The sequence below is a fragment of the Mastomys coucha genome, unplaced genomic scaffold (genome assembly GCF_008632895.1).
Source record: "Mastomys coucha isolate ucsf_1 unplaced genomic scaffold, UCSF_Mcou_1 pScaffold23, whole genome shotgun sequence".
Lineage (NCBI taxonomy): Eukaryota > Metazoa > Chordata > Mammalia > Rodentia > Muridae > Mastomys > Mastomys coucha.
In genome coordinates, this window is record NW_022196906.1 from 52,544,388 (window position 1) to 52,560,807 (window position 16,420).

The 16,420-nt window shown below is 52.1% G+C and overlaps 1 protein-coding gene across 10 annotated transcripts; it reads right to left on the reverse strand.

Moving 5' to 3' along the window:
- Positions 1-6: 6 nt before the first annotated feature.
- Islr2 (immunoglobulin superfamily containing leucine rich repeat 2) lies at positions 7-7,762 on the reverse strand. Of its 10 annotated transcripts, XM_031344836.1 has the most exons (4): positions 7,644-7,762; positions 7,009-7,061; positions 4,668-4,760; positions 7-3,375 (listed from the first exon to the last, which is right to left on the reverse strand). In XM_031344836.1, exon 4 carries the CDS (start codon positions 3,365-3,367, stop codon positions 1,130-1,132), a length of 2,238 nt encoding a protein of 745 aa, XP_031200696.1. In that variant the 5' UTR covers positions 3,368-3,375; positions 4,668-4,760; positions 7,009-7,061; positions 7,644-7,762; the 3' UTR covers positions 7-1,129. The 10 variants fall into 10 exon arrangements, with proteins under 10 accessions (XP_031200696.1, XP_031200701.1, XP_031200702.1 ...); XM_031344841.1 differs by lacking the exon at positions 7,009-7,061 and having other exon boundaries at positions 7,644-7,754; XM_031344842.1 differs by lacking the exons at positions 7,009-7,061; positions 7,644-7,762 and adding an exon at positions 6,297-6,364.
- Between the last annotated feature and the right edge of the window lie 8,658 nt (positions 7,763-16,420).

The window sequence follows — 16,420 nt, forward strand, 5'->3', positions numbered from 1 at the left end:
ACACTACACCGGCACACTTTACAGGACACAGAAGTCTATAGCCCACGCTCGACGGGACTACACGCTGGGCAAACTCTATTTTCCTGGGGTGAGGGGCGACGTGAGGAACTAGGGTGTCCCTCCCCTACTTCACACCCTGCTGCTGCCTCGCTCAGGCCTGAGGCAGGCCTGCTCCCTGCGCCTCTAGCATGCTCCTGCTGGGGTCTGGACCCCATGGAATTGCAAGAGCCACTGCGGCACGCACCAACCTCTGGCATCTGCAAGACATTGACAACGAAACTGGCCCGGGAACCAAGACCGCACCCTGTGAGGAAAAGGGGTGCACAGTCCCAGAGCGCTTGAAATTAGGAGAGGGCCGGAAGAAAACAGATTCCGACTCTAAAACCTGACACACTCACACCCAAATTCCCAGAAGGTGGGAAGGGGATATTAGCACCAGACCCAGAAATGTCGCTGTTTTTTAAAACAACGAAAATAAGAAAATCAGTGCGCTGAGTTGAAAGGCCTACCAGGACCCCAGTTTGACTCCAACTAGACAGAAATGGGGTGAGGGGTAGGAATAGGGGGACGCGTGGATTTGAATCATTATAGGAAAGGAGCGTTGAGAGTAAAAATTAGCGGGTTTCTGGCACATGCAGCCTTGAAAAGGCAGAATGGGATCAAGGTGAGAGCCACAGCGCTCCACGCTGGGTACCTGTCCTGGGGATCCCGGGCAAACGCCGGACCAACCCCATTATTATCTCCAAATGTGGCCAACGACTGGCGTGGCGCGTTCCCCTTGCCTCCAAGTTCCACCACATGGGGTGCGCGATGGTTTCCAGGATCGCCGTGGTGGCATGAAAGGCGCAGGCGGGTTCTCGCCGCCCACGGGTGGCGTCTTAGAGGGGGTAGGAGCCTGACTCTGTGCTTTGGGTGGGAATGGGGATTCAAACCCGCCAAGAGAATGGCCATTGAATTTGGCCCACTCCTAGAAATCCCTAGTAGTGACGACCCCTGGGGAGGGCTAAGGAGGCAGAGTAACTGAAGGCTTGGGGGGTGGGGCGGGGTCCCGCGAGGGTGGTAAAATCCTGCTATCCCTAGGCTCCGAGGTACCCAAGGTGGAGGCGGGCAGGCCAGGCGTGCTGGGGGCTCAGCCCGCTGTCTGCCTGTAGTTGCCGTTTATCTCCTGGGCGATGTTGACGGCTTCCGCTCCCAGGGGCAGCCGATCGCTGTACTCAGAGCCAGCCTCGAACTCCTCTTGATTGGCTTTGGACTGAGACTCCACCAACGAGCAACCCGCTAGGCTTTCCTCTCTCTGAAGGTCCCCGCTTGGGTCCCCCTGCTCCACGTCTTCATCCAGGCCTTCCTCCGGGACCTCCTCGGGTTCCTCACCTCCCGCCTCGCCACGAGCAGGGTAGCTTTTCTCAGACTCAAGGTAAGAGGCTCGCGGGTCGAAATCGGCAGCGATGCGTTTCTCCATAGGGTCCGGGGCCTGTGGCCGCAGGATTAAACGATAGGGTTTGCCCGGATGTTTGGCCAGCAGATGGCAGCAGGCGGCACCCAGTAGGGGCACGGTGGCCAGCACTAGGAGAAAAACGCTCACGGTCACGATAACCAGCAGGGACGGCAGTTCTTTCTTGGTGGAAAACACCACCTGCACGTGACACGCCTCGCCCGCCAGTGCCAGGCATACGGAATAGTTGGTGCCAGGCCGCAGGCCGCGAAACCAGTAGGCATTGACCCCCTCCTCCACTCGTGACCACTGAACTGCCGTACCACCCCCCGCAGGACACAAATAGAGTAGGCGCAGTGGCCGCCTCCCAGGCCGCCGCGCTCCGCTAGCACCATCTGGGCCAGGGCCCCAGCGTGCAGCAAGAGGCGTCAGCTGCACCCGAGCCTCACGCTCTGCTACGTCCAGCGCGATGACGCCCAACTCAAAAACGTGCGGCTTGAGATCCGAGCTCTGATTGAATGCATGGTTAGACACATAGCGAGAGGGGTCCCCATGGCCACAGTGCTTCTCCCCCATCGGATCTGCAGGGATCTGACCTCCCATCTGCTCTCCTTCATCTGTCTCCTCCAGCTCTGCCTCGATTTCCCCGAGGACGCTGACTCGGGCCAGACCTTGGCCTTTGGTTTTGCCTTCAGGCTTGAAGGGCAGGACGCTGTTACTACGGCCCTTAGTGGTGGCCTTGCGCTCAGAGGTCGGGGCCTGCGCATCAGATTCTTCCCCTGTTCCAGGAGCATGTTTTGGTGGCCCCGCTGCAGCCACCGTCACCCGTAAGGACGTTGAGTTGGTGCCCAGCTCATTGTGTGCACGACAAGTGTAGATGCCTGCCTCCTTGGCACTCAGGATGGGCACCAACAGAGAGCCATTTGCGAGGGCCAAGAAGCGCGGGGTGGCTGGAGGCGCTGGCCAAGCAGGTGCAGGAGTCGGGGTTGGCGCTTCGGTCTGCGTAGGCAGGTCCTCATCTCCGTCACCCTCCCCATCCTCTACCTTATCTCCTCCATCTTCTTCCTTGCTGAGAACAGGCGGCACTAAGACTATAGTGCCACCCGGGATCTGAAGTTGCCATTGCAGGCGGGGTGTGGGGTGGCCTTCGGCGACGCAGTGTAACAAGAAAGCCAAGCCTGCGCGCAGAGGGGTGCCAGGCGCCTCAGGCGGCGGCTCTGCGCTCAGACGCACGCTAGGCGGTGCGCAGGGCAGGGCGGGCAGACGGTGCACTGGCACGCCCTGCAGCTCAGGGGGCGAGGCGCACGCTATAGAATCGGGCTCCGGTAAGGAGACCCGGGTGCTCGCTGCCCAGGCCTGCAGCCACACGAGACCACAGCTGCAGTGGAAGGGGTTGTGATAGAGCTGCAGGTGAGAGAGCGCGCTTAGTGCGTCGAACGTGCCGGGCTCCAGGGTACGCAGCCGGTTGTTATTGATGCGCAGAGAGCGCAGATCCGGGAGCGCGCCGAGTGCATCCCGGGGCAGCGATCCCAGGCGGTTGTGGTTCATTTTCAGCAGCTGCAGCGCGCTCAAGTTACGAAGGTCGCTCCAAGGGAAGTTGGATATGAGGTTGTGGCTTAGGTCGAGATTCTTGAGCTGACTCAGCACTGCCAGTGCCCCGGACTCTACGGTGCGCACCTCACTGTGAGCCAGCCACAGCGAAGTGACCTGCGTGACGTTGACGAAGGCCCCCCGCCTTAGCACCGTAATCTTGTTGGCGGACAGACTAAGCGTGGTCACGTTGGCTGGCAGTCCTTCTGGGACCTCGCGCAGCTCCTTGTAGGCACAGTCTGCAAACTGGTGGGCGTACTTGTCGACACAGGCGCAAGGCTCGGGACACGCTCTGGCCGCTCCTAGCAAAGCCCAGGCCAAACACAGGGCTCCAAAGGGCCCCATTACGGCTCCTGCAGAAGGAAGTCAAGGTGAAGGGAGAGACGGTCACTCATGCCACACCTCTTTCCCTTCCCTAACAAACTCTACCTCCCAAACCTATTTAGGCTCCAGGCACCTTGGGTTGAACGGAGCCCAGTGAAAGCCTGCAGATTCAATGAAGGCTTGTTTTCAGAAACTGTCTTGTTTCTCCAGAGGGCCTAGAGCCTCCTTTCCCCAGCCCCCATCTATCCCCTTATCTGGAGCTGCCCCCCCCAAAGCATCCAATACTTGTGATCTCCCATGGGCCCCACACGGACCTTTCTTTCTCTATCTTCATTTAACTCGGTGGTGAAATGGAGATCGCAGAAAGATATTCGTTCATGACTAACTGTCTTCTTTGGAATCCTTTGTCCCACGCACAACACTCGCACACACTTCCTTACAAGCAACAACAGTGCAAACAAAAACTCAGGCATCTCCCTGCTGCCTCCCACTACAAGGCACCGAGACTCTGTCAGGAGGTTCACAATGAATTATATAGACATAAAAACACGGGCACCCAGACATGTACACAATATACCCTGGGGACCTCATTGTTCTCCCAACTCAATGCAGCTTTGCCACAGTGTTCTCCACCGGGAAGCAAAGCACTTTGCTGTGTACAGTGAGAACAGACAGGCACAGGGACACAAGTCCTCATGTGAACCAGCCACACTCGGCTGCTACAATGCCCTCCTCTCAGACTGAACCCCGAGCTGACGAGCAACACGGAGAACTTGTGAGATGTGGTGTGGGGATCTAGGTAGCCTCCACCCACTTATGCCTTCACGCCTCCCTGTCCTGGGCTGCAGTTCCCCTCAGGGGAGAGTCATAACTGCTCAGCCATGCTTCCACCTGAGAAGAAAATTCTCCCCCCATGCCTAGAGCAGGCATGTTGTGGAGACAGTCACTAAAGCTTCCTTTTGGATTCAGAGCCCAGATGAATCCCTCTGCCCACAGGTTTTTAAGGGACAGTCTCTAGCTAATAAACCTGGAGACAGTCCAAGGTTCTATACCTCTCTCTAGAGCCCCAAGATGCCTGAGTGCACTCCCTGTCTCTAGACACACAAATACATTAACACAGACCCCCTGCCCCAACTTGAGGCTCCTGTCAGTCTTGGAAGAACCTCTCCTACACCCTGTCTTTGAGATTAGCGGATCCCCTTCTTGCTTTTGCTCCTAAAGGAGGCACCACCCTTCCCTGTTCCTCCCAGGCAGACACCCAACCCTGGCTAGGCTGGACCGACCCTGTGGGCTGGGGTTGTGGGGACCTTCCACTACTTACCTGCTGCTCTGTGACCAGCAGTGTGCCGCCTTCGGGCTGCAAGTCCTTCTCCAGACTCAGGTGACAGTCCACGGGAGCCTCTGGCATCTGTTGCTGTGGCGGTGGGGAGAAAGTACATTGAAAGAACTCCCTTTGGTCCCCAAGTCCTACTTCAATTTTTTCCTTTCTTATCTGTTCGCCCTACTTCTCGATGATTGCAGGTTTGAGAGCTGTCGCGCGCCCGCTGGCTCGGCGAGAACGCGCACAGTCTCCCACCTCGTGTCGCGTTTACATCTGTTAAAGCCATAGAGATCCTCTACTCACCCCAGGCTGAGACCTGTCGTTCTCAAGGGGCTCCATATCCCCATAGCCCTAGGCTCCGCCCTTCCCAGCCCACCGTACCCCTATAACCCATTTTCTATTTCTCCCAACATTTACACATTCGATGACATTGTCACTATTCCTTGTTATGCCTCCAAACCCCTCCCCAATATACACACACACAAAACCTCTCCACATGACCTTCACAGGTTAAAACTACCCGTTAACATGTAATAATCGCGTCAACGCGCTAAGTTCTCCCTACCTTAACACACATTTTCACAAGCACACCTTCACTCCAACACTCACCGTTCTCTTTTACGCGCACACAAATATCCACGCTCACTCACCCTCACGCGCCCGTCCCGCCAGCGCCCGCGAGCTTCGCTTCTAATTGAATGCGAGCCGTTCTACGCCCCGCAACACGTGAGACAAACCATCTTTGAGGAATTTGGGAGAAAGAAAAGCATAGGACTGGAGGGGCGTGTCTTTGCCTTTAAACACTTTTTTTTCTCCCCCAAGCAAGCAGTGGCGCAGAAAGACCTCCAGCGGGACCAGCTGAACTCCGCTGCCTGGCTCTCCCGGACCCTTTCCCTCCTGCCGGCTGCTAGCCTCCCCCTCCCCGAAGCCTCTCGTTCAACACGATGCATAATTGATAGTGTTAGCTGAACGCCTCAACCTCTCTGTCATTTTTTTTTTTTTTTTTTTTTTTTTTTTTTTTTTTTTTTTTTTTGCCTGGATCTGGGCAGATACAAATCCTGGTTCCCCTCCACCCTCAACCACCACCAGACTAACTCGCCAGATGAGTAGACGCAGCCCTGCAGGGTGCCGCGGAGAGGAGCCGCCCACCTCCCCAGCCCATCGCTGACCCTGCTCAGCCTCCTTAGTCTGAACTCCATGCTCAGGTCTTTTGTGGCAAAAACCAGTGCATGCACTCCACTGCCTGTGGGCTACCTAGTGCTCACAGTTGGGTGGGTGTCTTCTGAGCTCCTAAAACACTAGGCTGAACTCACCCAAGTGTCTCACGCTGCCCTTGTTTGCTGTAGGCTAACAGGTCACCAAGGTTGCCACTAATAGTGGCTGACAGGGACAAGGATAGTTACAAAAACCATTTGCTCCTCTTGAGTGTTGTGGACTAGGGACTTACGACCCCTGAGCATTTCCTGCACCCCCCCCCCACTCCTCAGTATCCTCTAAGCATCTCTAGCAAGCATGCCATCAACCCCTGCACGCTAGTACACACACACACACACACACACACACACACACACACACACACACACACACTGTTAAAGCCTAAGCAGCAGCCACCGCCCTGCCATCTCACACCCTCATGTAACAGCTGGCCTCAGCAGACTTGGGACTCGCTGTTCTCTTTGGCAAACCCTGGACATTTCTTTTAGCGACAAGCAGGAGGATTTCAAGGGATGTCTAGGCATTTGACTAAAATGCATCATCTCACTCCCCTGCCTATGGCATCCCAGGAGACAGAGCTGCTAGCCAGAGCTGGTAAGGGGGGCATAAGTTTTGAGAGACATGTAGAGTCCCCTCCTCCTTTTTCATATACATTGTAATACTGGGGCCCTCATCAGAGTCAGCTTTCTGCCTTGGTTGGATGGCAGTGTGTTTGGGGCTTCTGCAGAGATCAATACCCCGATTTGAGTGTTAAGCATTTTAATGAGCGAGGGAGGGGGCGCAGAGAGATGAAGGAAGAACGCTGCATCTAAAGGGACCACCCAGCAGGGTTTCTGAGGCTCCTTTGTAAATTAAATATGAACACACTAGTGTGTGCGCACTTTGGTCCCTCCCTCTTTCCTACTCCTGGCTACGGGCTGCTGGGGCCCTTACAAGCTCAACCAAGGTCGGAATCTAGAACTTCATCACACCTGCTCAGGCCTGGAAACCACCCAGACCCAACCTGGAAGAAGGTGCTTGAGCGGTCTAGGGAAGATGTCTTTGAGAAGGGAGGGGGGATGAGAACTCTGACTCCTCCCTGCCTGGAATCCTGAACGTCTGAGACCGTCCAACGCAAGGCTCTAACCTGGGACAAGGCCTCAGAGGTTAGGAACAGCCGCCCGATGCCGACTTCTTTGTCTGCAAAGCAAGAGAAAAATCCTGTCGCATTGTTCACGTTCTAGCAACCTTGGGGGTTGGGGGGTGTGGGGGTGTGGTGCGCTGCACCAGAAGAGGGTGTGGCAGCAGAGGGACTAAGACTCAGTGTTCTGGGATGGAGAGTCCTGAGGACTTTCCTGGTGGGGGAGAGAGACAGACGCAGGCGTGGGCGTTCCTCCGCCAGTGAACATGCACTCATCCGATTTTCACTTGTAGTCAGCTCTTTTTTGAGTTTGGAGGGACGCGAGCCTGCCGAGGGATAACTTAGGAGGAGCGAAGGGCCGAGGGCTGGAAGGAAGAATGGGCTCATGAGCTCTCTCGGACCGCGCGGACGTGCAGGCGTGTCTGGGGGTAAGTTCTCCCAACTCTGGCTTTCTTTCCCAAAGAGGCTGAGGCCAGGGGACTCCCTGTGGAGAGGGCGGTTCCAGCATCTACCGGATAGTTTAAGGGCGTGGCGACCACGCTGGCTGGGGTACTGATTCCGGTGGACCCTGGCTTCCCACCCACTCTTCCGAAAAATGCTTCTGTTGCCCGAATTTGCACCAGGGAGAAGGCATCCCTTACCCCGTCTTCAACCCTGCAGAACCTAGTGCCGGTCCAGACAAGGCCAGCCGGAGTCGCCTCTAGCAGCGTCCGCAGGGTCTCGGGTAGGAGCTGCAATTCCTGATTCAACCACTGAGCTCTGCTAGAAGACGGCAGGCAGACAGAGAGCCCTGGCGCCGCCCAGAATTGCCGTCGATTGCTTTTACTATTAATAATACAGTGACCTAGGGAAGGAGAACCGGGCATAGAAACACTTCGCACCTCCCACCCCTGCCCTACCTCTCTGATCTTTAAAGGAACAAGTGTGTTTAATCAGATGAGTGCAGTAAAAGTGGGAGAAAAGAGCGACAGAAAGTTGCCAACCCGGAAAACAGAGGACTCCAGATTCAGAATCTGTCCAGTTCAGGGACAAGCTTTTTACCAAGCTGCAGTCCTGACTCTAAACAGACACAGAGGCCAAGAGCTAACGCCCCTTGACCGCTTTGTGGATTGGCCTCCACAAACTTTCAACCTTGAGGTCCCAGATGGTCCAGGTTGATGGGAGCGCTGAAACCAAAGGCTCCACGGACTTGCTCCCCGTGTTAGGTCCGCGGAGATCTGGGGTTCAACCCTGGTCCCCGCGCGCCCCCTGCTGGATACTGCCTGCAGAATGCAGAGGCAAGGCCTTGACCTTGAAGGGACGGTGTGAGAGCGCCTGGCCACTAAAGAGAGCTCTGCCTGGGGCTTTGCAGTGCTGTTGGGAAATGCTATCATGGGGGACAAGCTTAACCAGCCTATGCCCCATGAAAACACAACCAGCCCTCTTTACTCTAACAGGTTTGGCCAGTTCGTGGTTCACTGGCTTCCCAGTGCCCAGAATTCCCAACAGTGCACTGTTCTCCTGCCAGTTAATCAGTGAGCATTGTTGCATTGGCAAGAGAGCTTCTATCATACCTCCCAGACCCTGACCAGGAGCGCCTTCTCTTGCAGGCCTGTCCCTGCCTCTCACTGCTTTGCCAGAGGCCTCTAAAATGTCTCTGGGCTGACAAAGGAACCTTATTGTCGTTAAGCCAGGCAAGAGTAGGGAAAGAAAACTAAAGAAATAGGTGTTTGACTGAAGGTTTAAGACAGGTAATATATGCATGATTCTGCAGCAACTGCTCAGTCATGCACCCTTGTATTTTAATGTGGCACATGGGTGATCTGATGGACTTGCCAAGGGGTGTAGGAAGAGCTTCCAAGAACAAGATTAACCTGGCATCAGCAGCCTGCTCGGGAGACCTTGTCTCCAGCTGCCCCACATCCAGAAGCTCTGGAACACACTGCCTCACACTTTACAGGGCCTGCAAGTTAACAAGTTAACACACACAGACACACACACACACACACACACACACACACACACACACACACAGTGAGACAGGAGATTCCAGCAAGCATTTCCACTTCCCTAATTTCTATCAGAAAGGTCACTCTCCAAAGAAGTCAGGCCCTGCTTCTACGCCATCACTTCTCTTTCCAGACTCTATCACACACCAGCTATGGGGCCCTGGCTTAATCTCTCCACATCTCTAAGAAATAAAGGACAGAGGCTGCAGAGATGGTCCAGCAGTTAAGAGCACGGCCTGCTCTTTCAGCAGACCTGGGTTGGATTCCCAGCGCCCACATGACAACTCACAGCTATCTGTAAGTCTAGTTCCAGAGGATCCAACACTCATTCTGGCCTCCCCAGGTATCAGATGTAGAAGTGGTACACAGATATATCCATGCAGCCATTCACCCCTCCTCATAAAATACAAATAAAGAAATCTTTAGAACAAATATGAATGAGAGAATTTCCTCATGAAGATTAAATGAGCCAAGACAATGTAAAGCACTCAGTTTGTGGTACTCGGTGCTTAGTGAAGCGCATTTTCTCACCTGTTGCTGGGTAGAATCAGCCACCATTGTTGTCTTAAAGACTTGGATCTAGATAGGGTGAACACGCTGGCACATGCATTCCTAGTGCTTATGTCCTGCTCATCCCACAGGGAGAAGAGCTTGGCTCTGCCCCTAGACATCTTTCTTCACCACCTGTCCCCTCTGTAAAGAGTCAGAATTACCCATTATTATCTATACAGGTTTTTTGGTTTCATATCCTCAGCAGATTGTGATGCATGTGGCTGCCGCCAGCATGCCTGCCTGGGAAGCAACACTTGCCACTACAGCATCGGCAGAAGGTTTTTAATTAAAACCTCATTCTCTTTAAGTATTTATTGAGCTCCGGGACTTTAATTATTTTTCTAGAGAAAAACAAAAGCAAGCCCACATTTGTATATGAGAAGGCTGTTGATTTCTGAGGAAAAACAGCAACCTGTGGCAGGTAGCTGGAGGCAATGGGGAGGGATTTCTGTAGTGGTTCAAATAAAGCCTGACATTATTAACACACCCAGGTCTAACCCACGACCTTCCTTCCAGGGCTTTCATTAAATTAGCTTAACATGCTGGCATTGCTGTGAAAACTAACAGCGGCTCTTCTAGCCGCTTGTGTATTTTGTCTGGGTGTGCGTTTGTATTGCTGATTCTGGGGACTCCTTAGAAAGCACAGCACTCACTCTTCATGCATGGTGCCCCACTCTACCAATGCAGGACTGGCTCCCCAAGGAGAGGGCCTGGAGTGGCCAGACTCCCCATGGCAGGACTCAATGTGATTGAGTGTAGGGAAAGGTAGGAGGGGTGATGGAGGAGGACAGTAGCGCAGTTAATTAAGATGTTTTTCACTGAGCTAGAGGACCTGAACCTCAGGAGCCACGTGATGGAAGGATAAGATGTATTCCAGTAAGTTGTCCCCTAACCTCTACATGCACCAGTGGTTAGCGTGCACACCCACATATACACAAAAATTTAAAAATCTTAAAGAATTTAAGGGCTGAAAAGATGGATCAGCCGGGCAGTAGTGGTACATGCCTTTAATCCCAGCACTTGGGAGGTAGAGGCAGGCGGATTTCTGAGTTAAAGGCCAGCCTGGTCTACAGATTGAGTTCCAGGGCAGCCTGGGCAATACAGAGAAACCTTGTCTTGAAAAAACAAAAAGAAAAAAGAAAAGAAAAGATGGCTCGGAGGTTAAGAGTAGGATCCGAGTTCCATTCCCAGTACTCACGTTGGACAGGTCACAACCAACTATATATAATTCCAGCTCCAGGGAGATCCAATGGCTTTGGGCTCTTCAGGGTACCGGGACTCATTTGTGCAATCCCACACACAGATACATAAGCATACATGTAATTAAGATAGGTCTTCTTAAAAGATAGATTTTTCTTAAAGAGAAATCAGGGGCAGGATGATGCTGGGGTATCATGCGAGATCCATTTGCCAGTGGTAAAAGTCCCACCTTAAAGCGGTAGAGATCAGTAACCTTGTCATCTTGCACAGTAGGAAGCAAGACAGGCTCAGGGCTGGTGGGCTCTGCCTCTGCCGTTCCAGCAGCCCCGGGTCCCTTCATAGGATAGCTGGCTGTGCTCACTGAGGCTGTTAGAGGATTTCAACAGCAGCACAGACAAGGGCCCACCAGACCAGTGCTCGTTTTCTGAAGCTGTAGGTTGTGACATCCCACGGGGTTGTAGAGCTGGGTGCATACGTTGTGAAGACGTTGACAACAGTAAAAGGCTTCTGCGTGAACAATGATCAAAGCCAATTCAAAATAGATCTCTACCGGAAGAGGTGTTTCTAGCAGTGCTTGCCCGTGTTGTAGCTTGCAACATCACTGCAGGCTTGGTTCTGAATGCACACCATGAACACTTTGCTCTTTGCAGACCGCCATGACACCCAACGTGAACAAAAGTCCCCAGAAACGCCTTGGCTCACATTGAGGACTGTTTTATGTCATGGATGGCAGGGATTTTACTGTCCATATAAAGTTTTCTGCCCTTATAGAAACATAATATTTTAATCACGAGACAAAGATGATATTTTCCTATAGTCACTCTCCGGTGTATAAGTATCAAATTAGTATATCTTTGAATTGTATTGAATTAGACTGTTTGATTTTTTTTTTTTTTTTTTTTTTTTTTTTTTTTTTGGTTTTCTTTTTTTGAGACAGGGTTTGTCTGTGTAGCCTTGGCTGTCCTGGAACTCACTCTGTAGACCAGGCTGGCCTCGAACTCAGAAATCTGCCTGCCTCTGCCTCCCAAGTGCTGGGATTAAAGGTGTGCGCCACCACTGCCTGGCTAAGATTTAACTTTTTATGTGAAAATAAATGGGCACACAATCTCATCTGCATGAAAGTTAATTTGTTTCTATCTTTAATAATAATGATTATATATATATATATATATGTGAATATTTTTTAAATAAATTTCTTTCTGGAGCTATCAGAATGATGTTTGGTTTGTACATCCATCTTGACTAGAAAGTTTTGGGAGCCTTGGGCTAGTGGATAGAAGACCAGTTTTCTATCCCAAAGCCATGCCTTTCTCTGGATTATATTGGCACACAGAGGTTTAGGATTCCCCATCTCTAAAACAAGCCTGACCAAGGAGATGGGGTGATCAATTTGGAGTTATCTAGTTTTGAGTCAATCCCAAATTTTCCCACAAGAAGGATCCCCTATCATTAGACAAGCTGTGGATTTGTATCTTCAAAGAAAGTGAAGATGAGGTCAGACTTCATCGCATTGTCTGACTATAGTCAGAATGAGCTAGAGTCAGTATTTACATGGAGATGAGGCTGGTCTGTCCACTCTGTGACCTAGCAGGACTTTGGGAGGGGTCTCAGACAGGGCAGTGTGCACAACCAGGTCTGAGGAACTTTCTTTGCTGGACATACACACCAAAGGAGCCTTTGCTTTCACAGAATTCCTGAAAGGAGGAGTCTGTTCTTGGAAATGCCTGTGCTGGGATCCAAAGCTATTTTGGTAGCAGCAGACACTGTATATTTATGAGCAGGATATGTTTATGAGCTCAAAGATGTTCCTGCATGACTTTACATCCTGGGCTTGTCACCCATGCATGGTAGATAACAGAGGCATTACACCATTGGCTGACAAACAAGAGGAAGAAGGTAGCAGTGGTCACCAGAAGGACCTAGAGGAAGTAGAAAGTCATGGAGATGTCACTGGGTTTGGAGCCATGACTTGCCGCTTCTGGGTTTCCATTCTTTTTGTTTGGCTGATTTTTGTTTTTGTTTGAAAGAGTCTCGTGTAGTCTCAGGCTGGCTGTAGTGAATCAGATGCCACCCTACCCCCCAAGTCTCGGGCATTTGATTTCTTGGTCCCCAGTTGGTGGCTATTTGAGGGAGAATTAGGAGGTGTGGCCTTCCTGGAGGAAGTATGAGCTCATTGGGGGCTATACTTTGAGGTTTCAAAAGACTCACACCATTTCCAGTGTCCTCTCTATTTCCTGCTTGCAGTTTAAGGTGTAAACTCTGGGCTTCTGCCCATTCCTCTGCCACCTCCAGTCTGCCACTGCAGATCCTGATTGTCAGAATAAACCTTGAACACATGCCAGACCCTAACCAAGGAACTTTCTGGTCCCCTAAGTCTTGCTGAAATCCTTCACCCCTATGTTGAAAAGATAGCCATTTTCACCTCACTGCCATGCCTAGCTCAGTCACCCACTATCACCAGCAACATGATAGCCAAGGCGAGGCAGTTTCTAAAGATAGCTCAGCCTTGTCCGGACACACGGCTCCGGGAAGCAGAGGCTGTGGGCTGGACGGGCATGTGGCCCCCTCCGTTAACTTTCCTTTCACCAAACCTCTTATATAAACTCCAAGCACCCCCTGCCCCCTTCCCAGGCACCCCTTCTCCCACCAGAAAGTGCCTGCCCCTCACCGTTTGAAAGTAAGTATCAGTGAGGTCAAGACCCATGACCTTTCTATGTTGCCTCAGAAATCAAACATGAGCCCTTCGGAACCTAAAGCCAAAATAAACTGCTTATCCCTTAAGTTGCCTTGATTATGGTGTTTTATCACAGATAGAAAAGTAATCAAGACTCTGACCTCAAATTTTATACTAAGGGTTTTAACTCTTTTGTTTGGATTTTCGAGACAGGGTTTCTCTGTGTTGCCCTGGCTGTCCTGGAACTCATTCAGTGAATCAGGCTGGCCTCGAACTCAAGATCTGCCTGCTTCTGCCCAAGCGCTGGGATTAAAGGTACTACCACCTGGAAAATTTTATACTACGTTAAGGATGACATTGGATTTCTGATCCCCCTCCCTCTGCTTCCTGGAGGGCCATGATTATGCCTGTCTAGGTAGGTGCTGGGGATCGAACTTGGAACATTATGCCTGTTGGGGCAAGAGTACCAAGCGAACTACATCCCCAGTCCCTGGTCACTTCCTATCCTCAGGAGATCAAGAGAGATAGAGTGCTACAGCTGTAAAAACAGAATCCTTATGAAGTTTAGCTGGCTCTGCTCAAAACTGCTGTCAGTGGGCCCTAGAATTTTTTTTTTTTCTAAGATAGACTGAGATAGTCCCAAGAGAGCATGTCTCAATGGAGTGGACAATAACAGGAGAGCAAACTGTATGCTTGCATTGCAGCCCAGCCACTGCATTAACTTCCCATTACCCAATTTTCCTATATAAGCTCCAAGTGTCCCCTGTCCTTTCAAGAGCCCCTCAATGCCCCGGAAGAGTGTCTGCCCTTCACTGTTGTGAAATGTCTTCTTCTAGACAGTCTCCTCTGAAGAGGTCAGACTAGTCTCTTGTCTACCTTCTGTCTCTTTATGCTATCTCAGAAATCTAATGGAAAGTGGACTGGATGCACCCAGGGTCTTTCAAGTGCCACCATTACTAAGATCTGTTTCTGGGGGTGCTGTAGGCTTGGAGCAACTGGTTTCAGATTAGGCAGGCTTGTATAGCAAGGAGGTTCTCCTGAACAAGCCCAAAGTCTCTAATCCCTTCCCTCATGCCCTCAGCAGGGCCAGCCTTTCTCTTGACTTCTCCTTGGAGCATGCTCTATCTCTCAAGGTCGTCAGAACACTTGGACCTGGGGAGCTAATTCCTTCCCCCCAAATACTGCACATTGCTCTATTGACCTAGAGAGTCCCAAAGGCGAGGGCGGGGGGACCACTCACTCCTACAGGTTAGAATCTGATCAGTGAATATTTGATTACAGCATCCACCAAGGCAGGGGAAACAGGGATGCCTTCTGCTCAGCAGCTCGCTGTCACCTACGATCTTCACAGCACGTAGAGGGGCCACAGTACACAGGGGCTCAGAGTTCTTCACCTGTAGATTCCCCAAGGCATGGCCCCGGGGGAGGGTCTCAGCCTCAGAGCTCTGTCCCATCCACTGCCCCACTGCCCCACTGCAACTCAGAGCAGTGTATGGCAGAGCACATGAAAGGGTGGGACAAAAATCACATTTCCTCTTGGTTCCTGTAGGCTCTTGCTGCTTTCATTAGCGTTGGATGTGGTTTTCTAGAAGCACCGTTGATGTCTTGTGTGCCGGTGGTTGGTTAAGGAATACTCCAGAAAAGAGCAGTAAAGGGGAAGAAGGAAAAGCAGGCGAGAAGGAGGGAGTGAGACAGTAGTGTGGTTTCGGGGTTTGAGTCCCAGGGAGTTCCCAGGCAGAACAACCCCTCAGAGATCTTCCCACCTCCAGTCAAGGCGACCTGGCTTCCATGGAGTATGGCCTCTGACATGGCCTGAGGACAGCCAGGGGGTGGAAACTCCTATGCATTTTCCTCTCTGTGCCCGTACACAGTTCTAGTAGCTTGAAAAGTCTGGGTAAGGTCTGTGCCACCTGAAGGGACAAGAAGAAGGGTGCCATGGAGCTGTGGTGACAGGCTGGAAGAGTCCCAGTGTCACCAAACATCATCAGAGGCCTGGAGTCCCCTGTCCCTGGTTCATGTCCTATAGTAGAGGGGAGACATCGGAGAGAGGACACAGAGTAGCAGAGGATGCTGGGGAAAGCACAGCATGTGGTGGTGGCTCTCAGTTACTCCCTCTTCAGGGCCCGTCCACGTCAGAGATATGCTGAGCTTGGTGGCCAAGGGTAAACCACCTCTACTTGGGACACCCTATACAGATGAAGTCTCTTCATGGGTGAGGGAGGCTGCCTCTGAAAGGGGGGGATTGGTAGCCTTCCTTAAGGTCCCCACTTTTCCCATCCAGAATTCAAGAGCACCAGGACTGGAGCCCTGACCACATCTGCTGGGAAAGACAGTTAAACTCTCACAGAGGAGCACTGCAGTCAGGCGGCTGCCTGGGAGAGATATGATATGAAAGAAGGAAGAGCTTCCTGGAGGAGGATGGGTGTGTCACAGACCACCCCAGTTCTGCAGCCAGGCAAGGTCAATTTCAGTGGTTTCATCCTGGGGACGGCCAAGCATGGTCCACCATCGGGAAAGATTGGGGCTTCACAGGTTGATCTTCCTGCTGAACCCTTGGGAAGCTTTGGGGAAATCTGTCCCCCTCTTTAGACTCAGTTTCCCCTCCTGTGCTAAGTATTCCTCCTATCTTTTGACCTGAACAGATTCACTCTTCCCTCGGGTCGGTCCCTAAAAAAATCCAAGCCTAGTCCCTCCCTCAAGAGACAACCTGCCCGCGGGCACAGCCCATTTTCAAACACACCAAATAAGCTTTGCTGTCTTTCCAGCAAAGGGCTGGAAGAGGGAAGCTCCCGGGTAGCCATCGTGTGAGCGTGTGGGCCTCATCTCCCTCACTCCTTATCTCCAGACCCAGCTGCAAACTTGATGTATTTATTTGCTCTGATGTGTGTAAGGGGGTGGGGCTCTGTCCAACCCACAAGTCTGCAGCTCTGTGAGAAAGTGACCTTCCTGCAGATGGTTGTCTACTAGCCAGGCCGGGGGGAGGGGGTGGGGGGGCAGAGGGAGG

Excerpts from the sequence above, each read along its gene's own strand:
- Islr2 (XM_031344834.1), bottom strand. The coding sequence starts at position 4,785 with ATGTACTTTCTCCCCACCGCCACAGCAACAGATGCCAGAGGCTCCCGT. Across the intron at positions 3,376-4,667 it reads TGCTGGTCACAGAGCAGCAG|GAGCCGTAATGGGGCCCTTT; the intron begins GTAAGTAGTGGA and ends TTCCTTCTGCAG.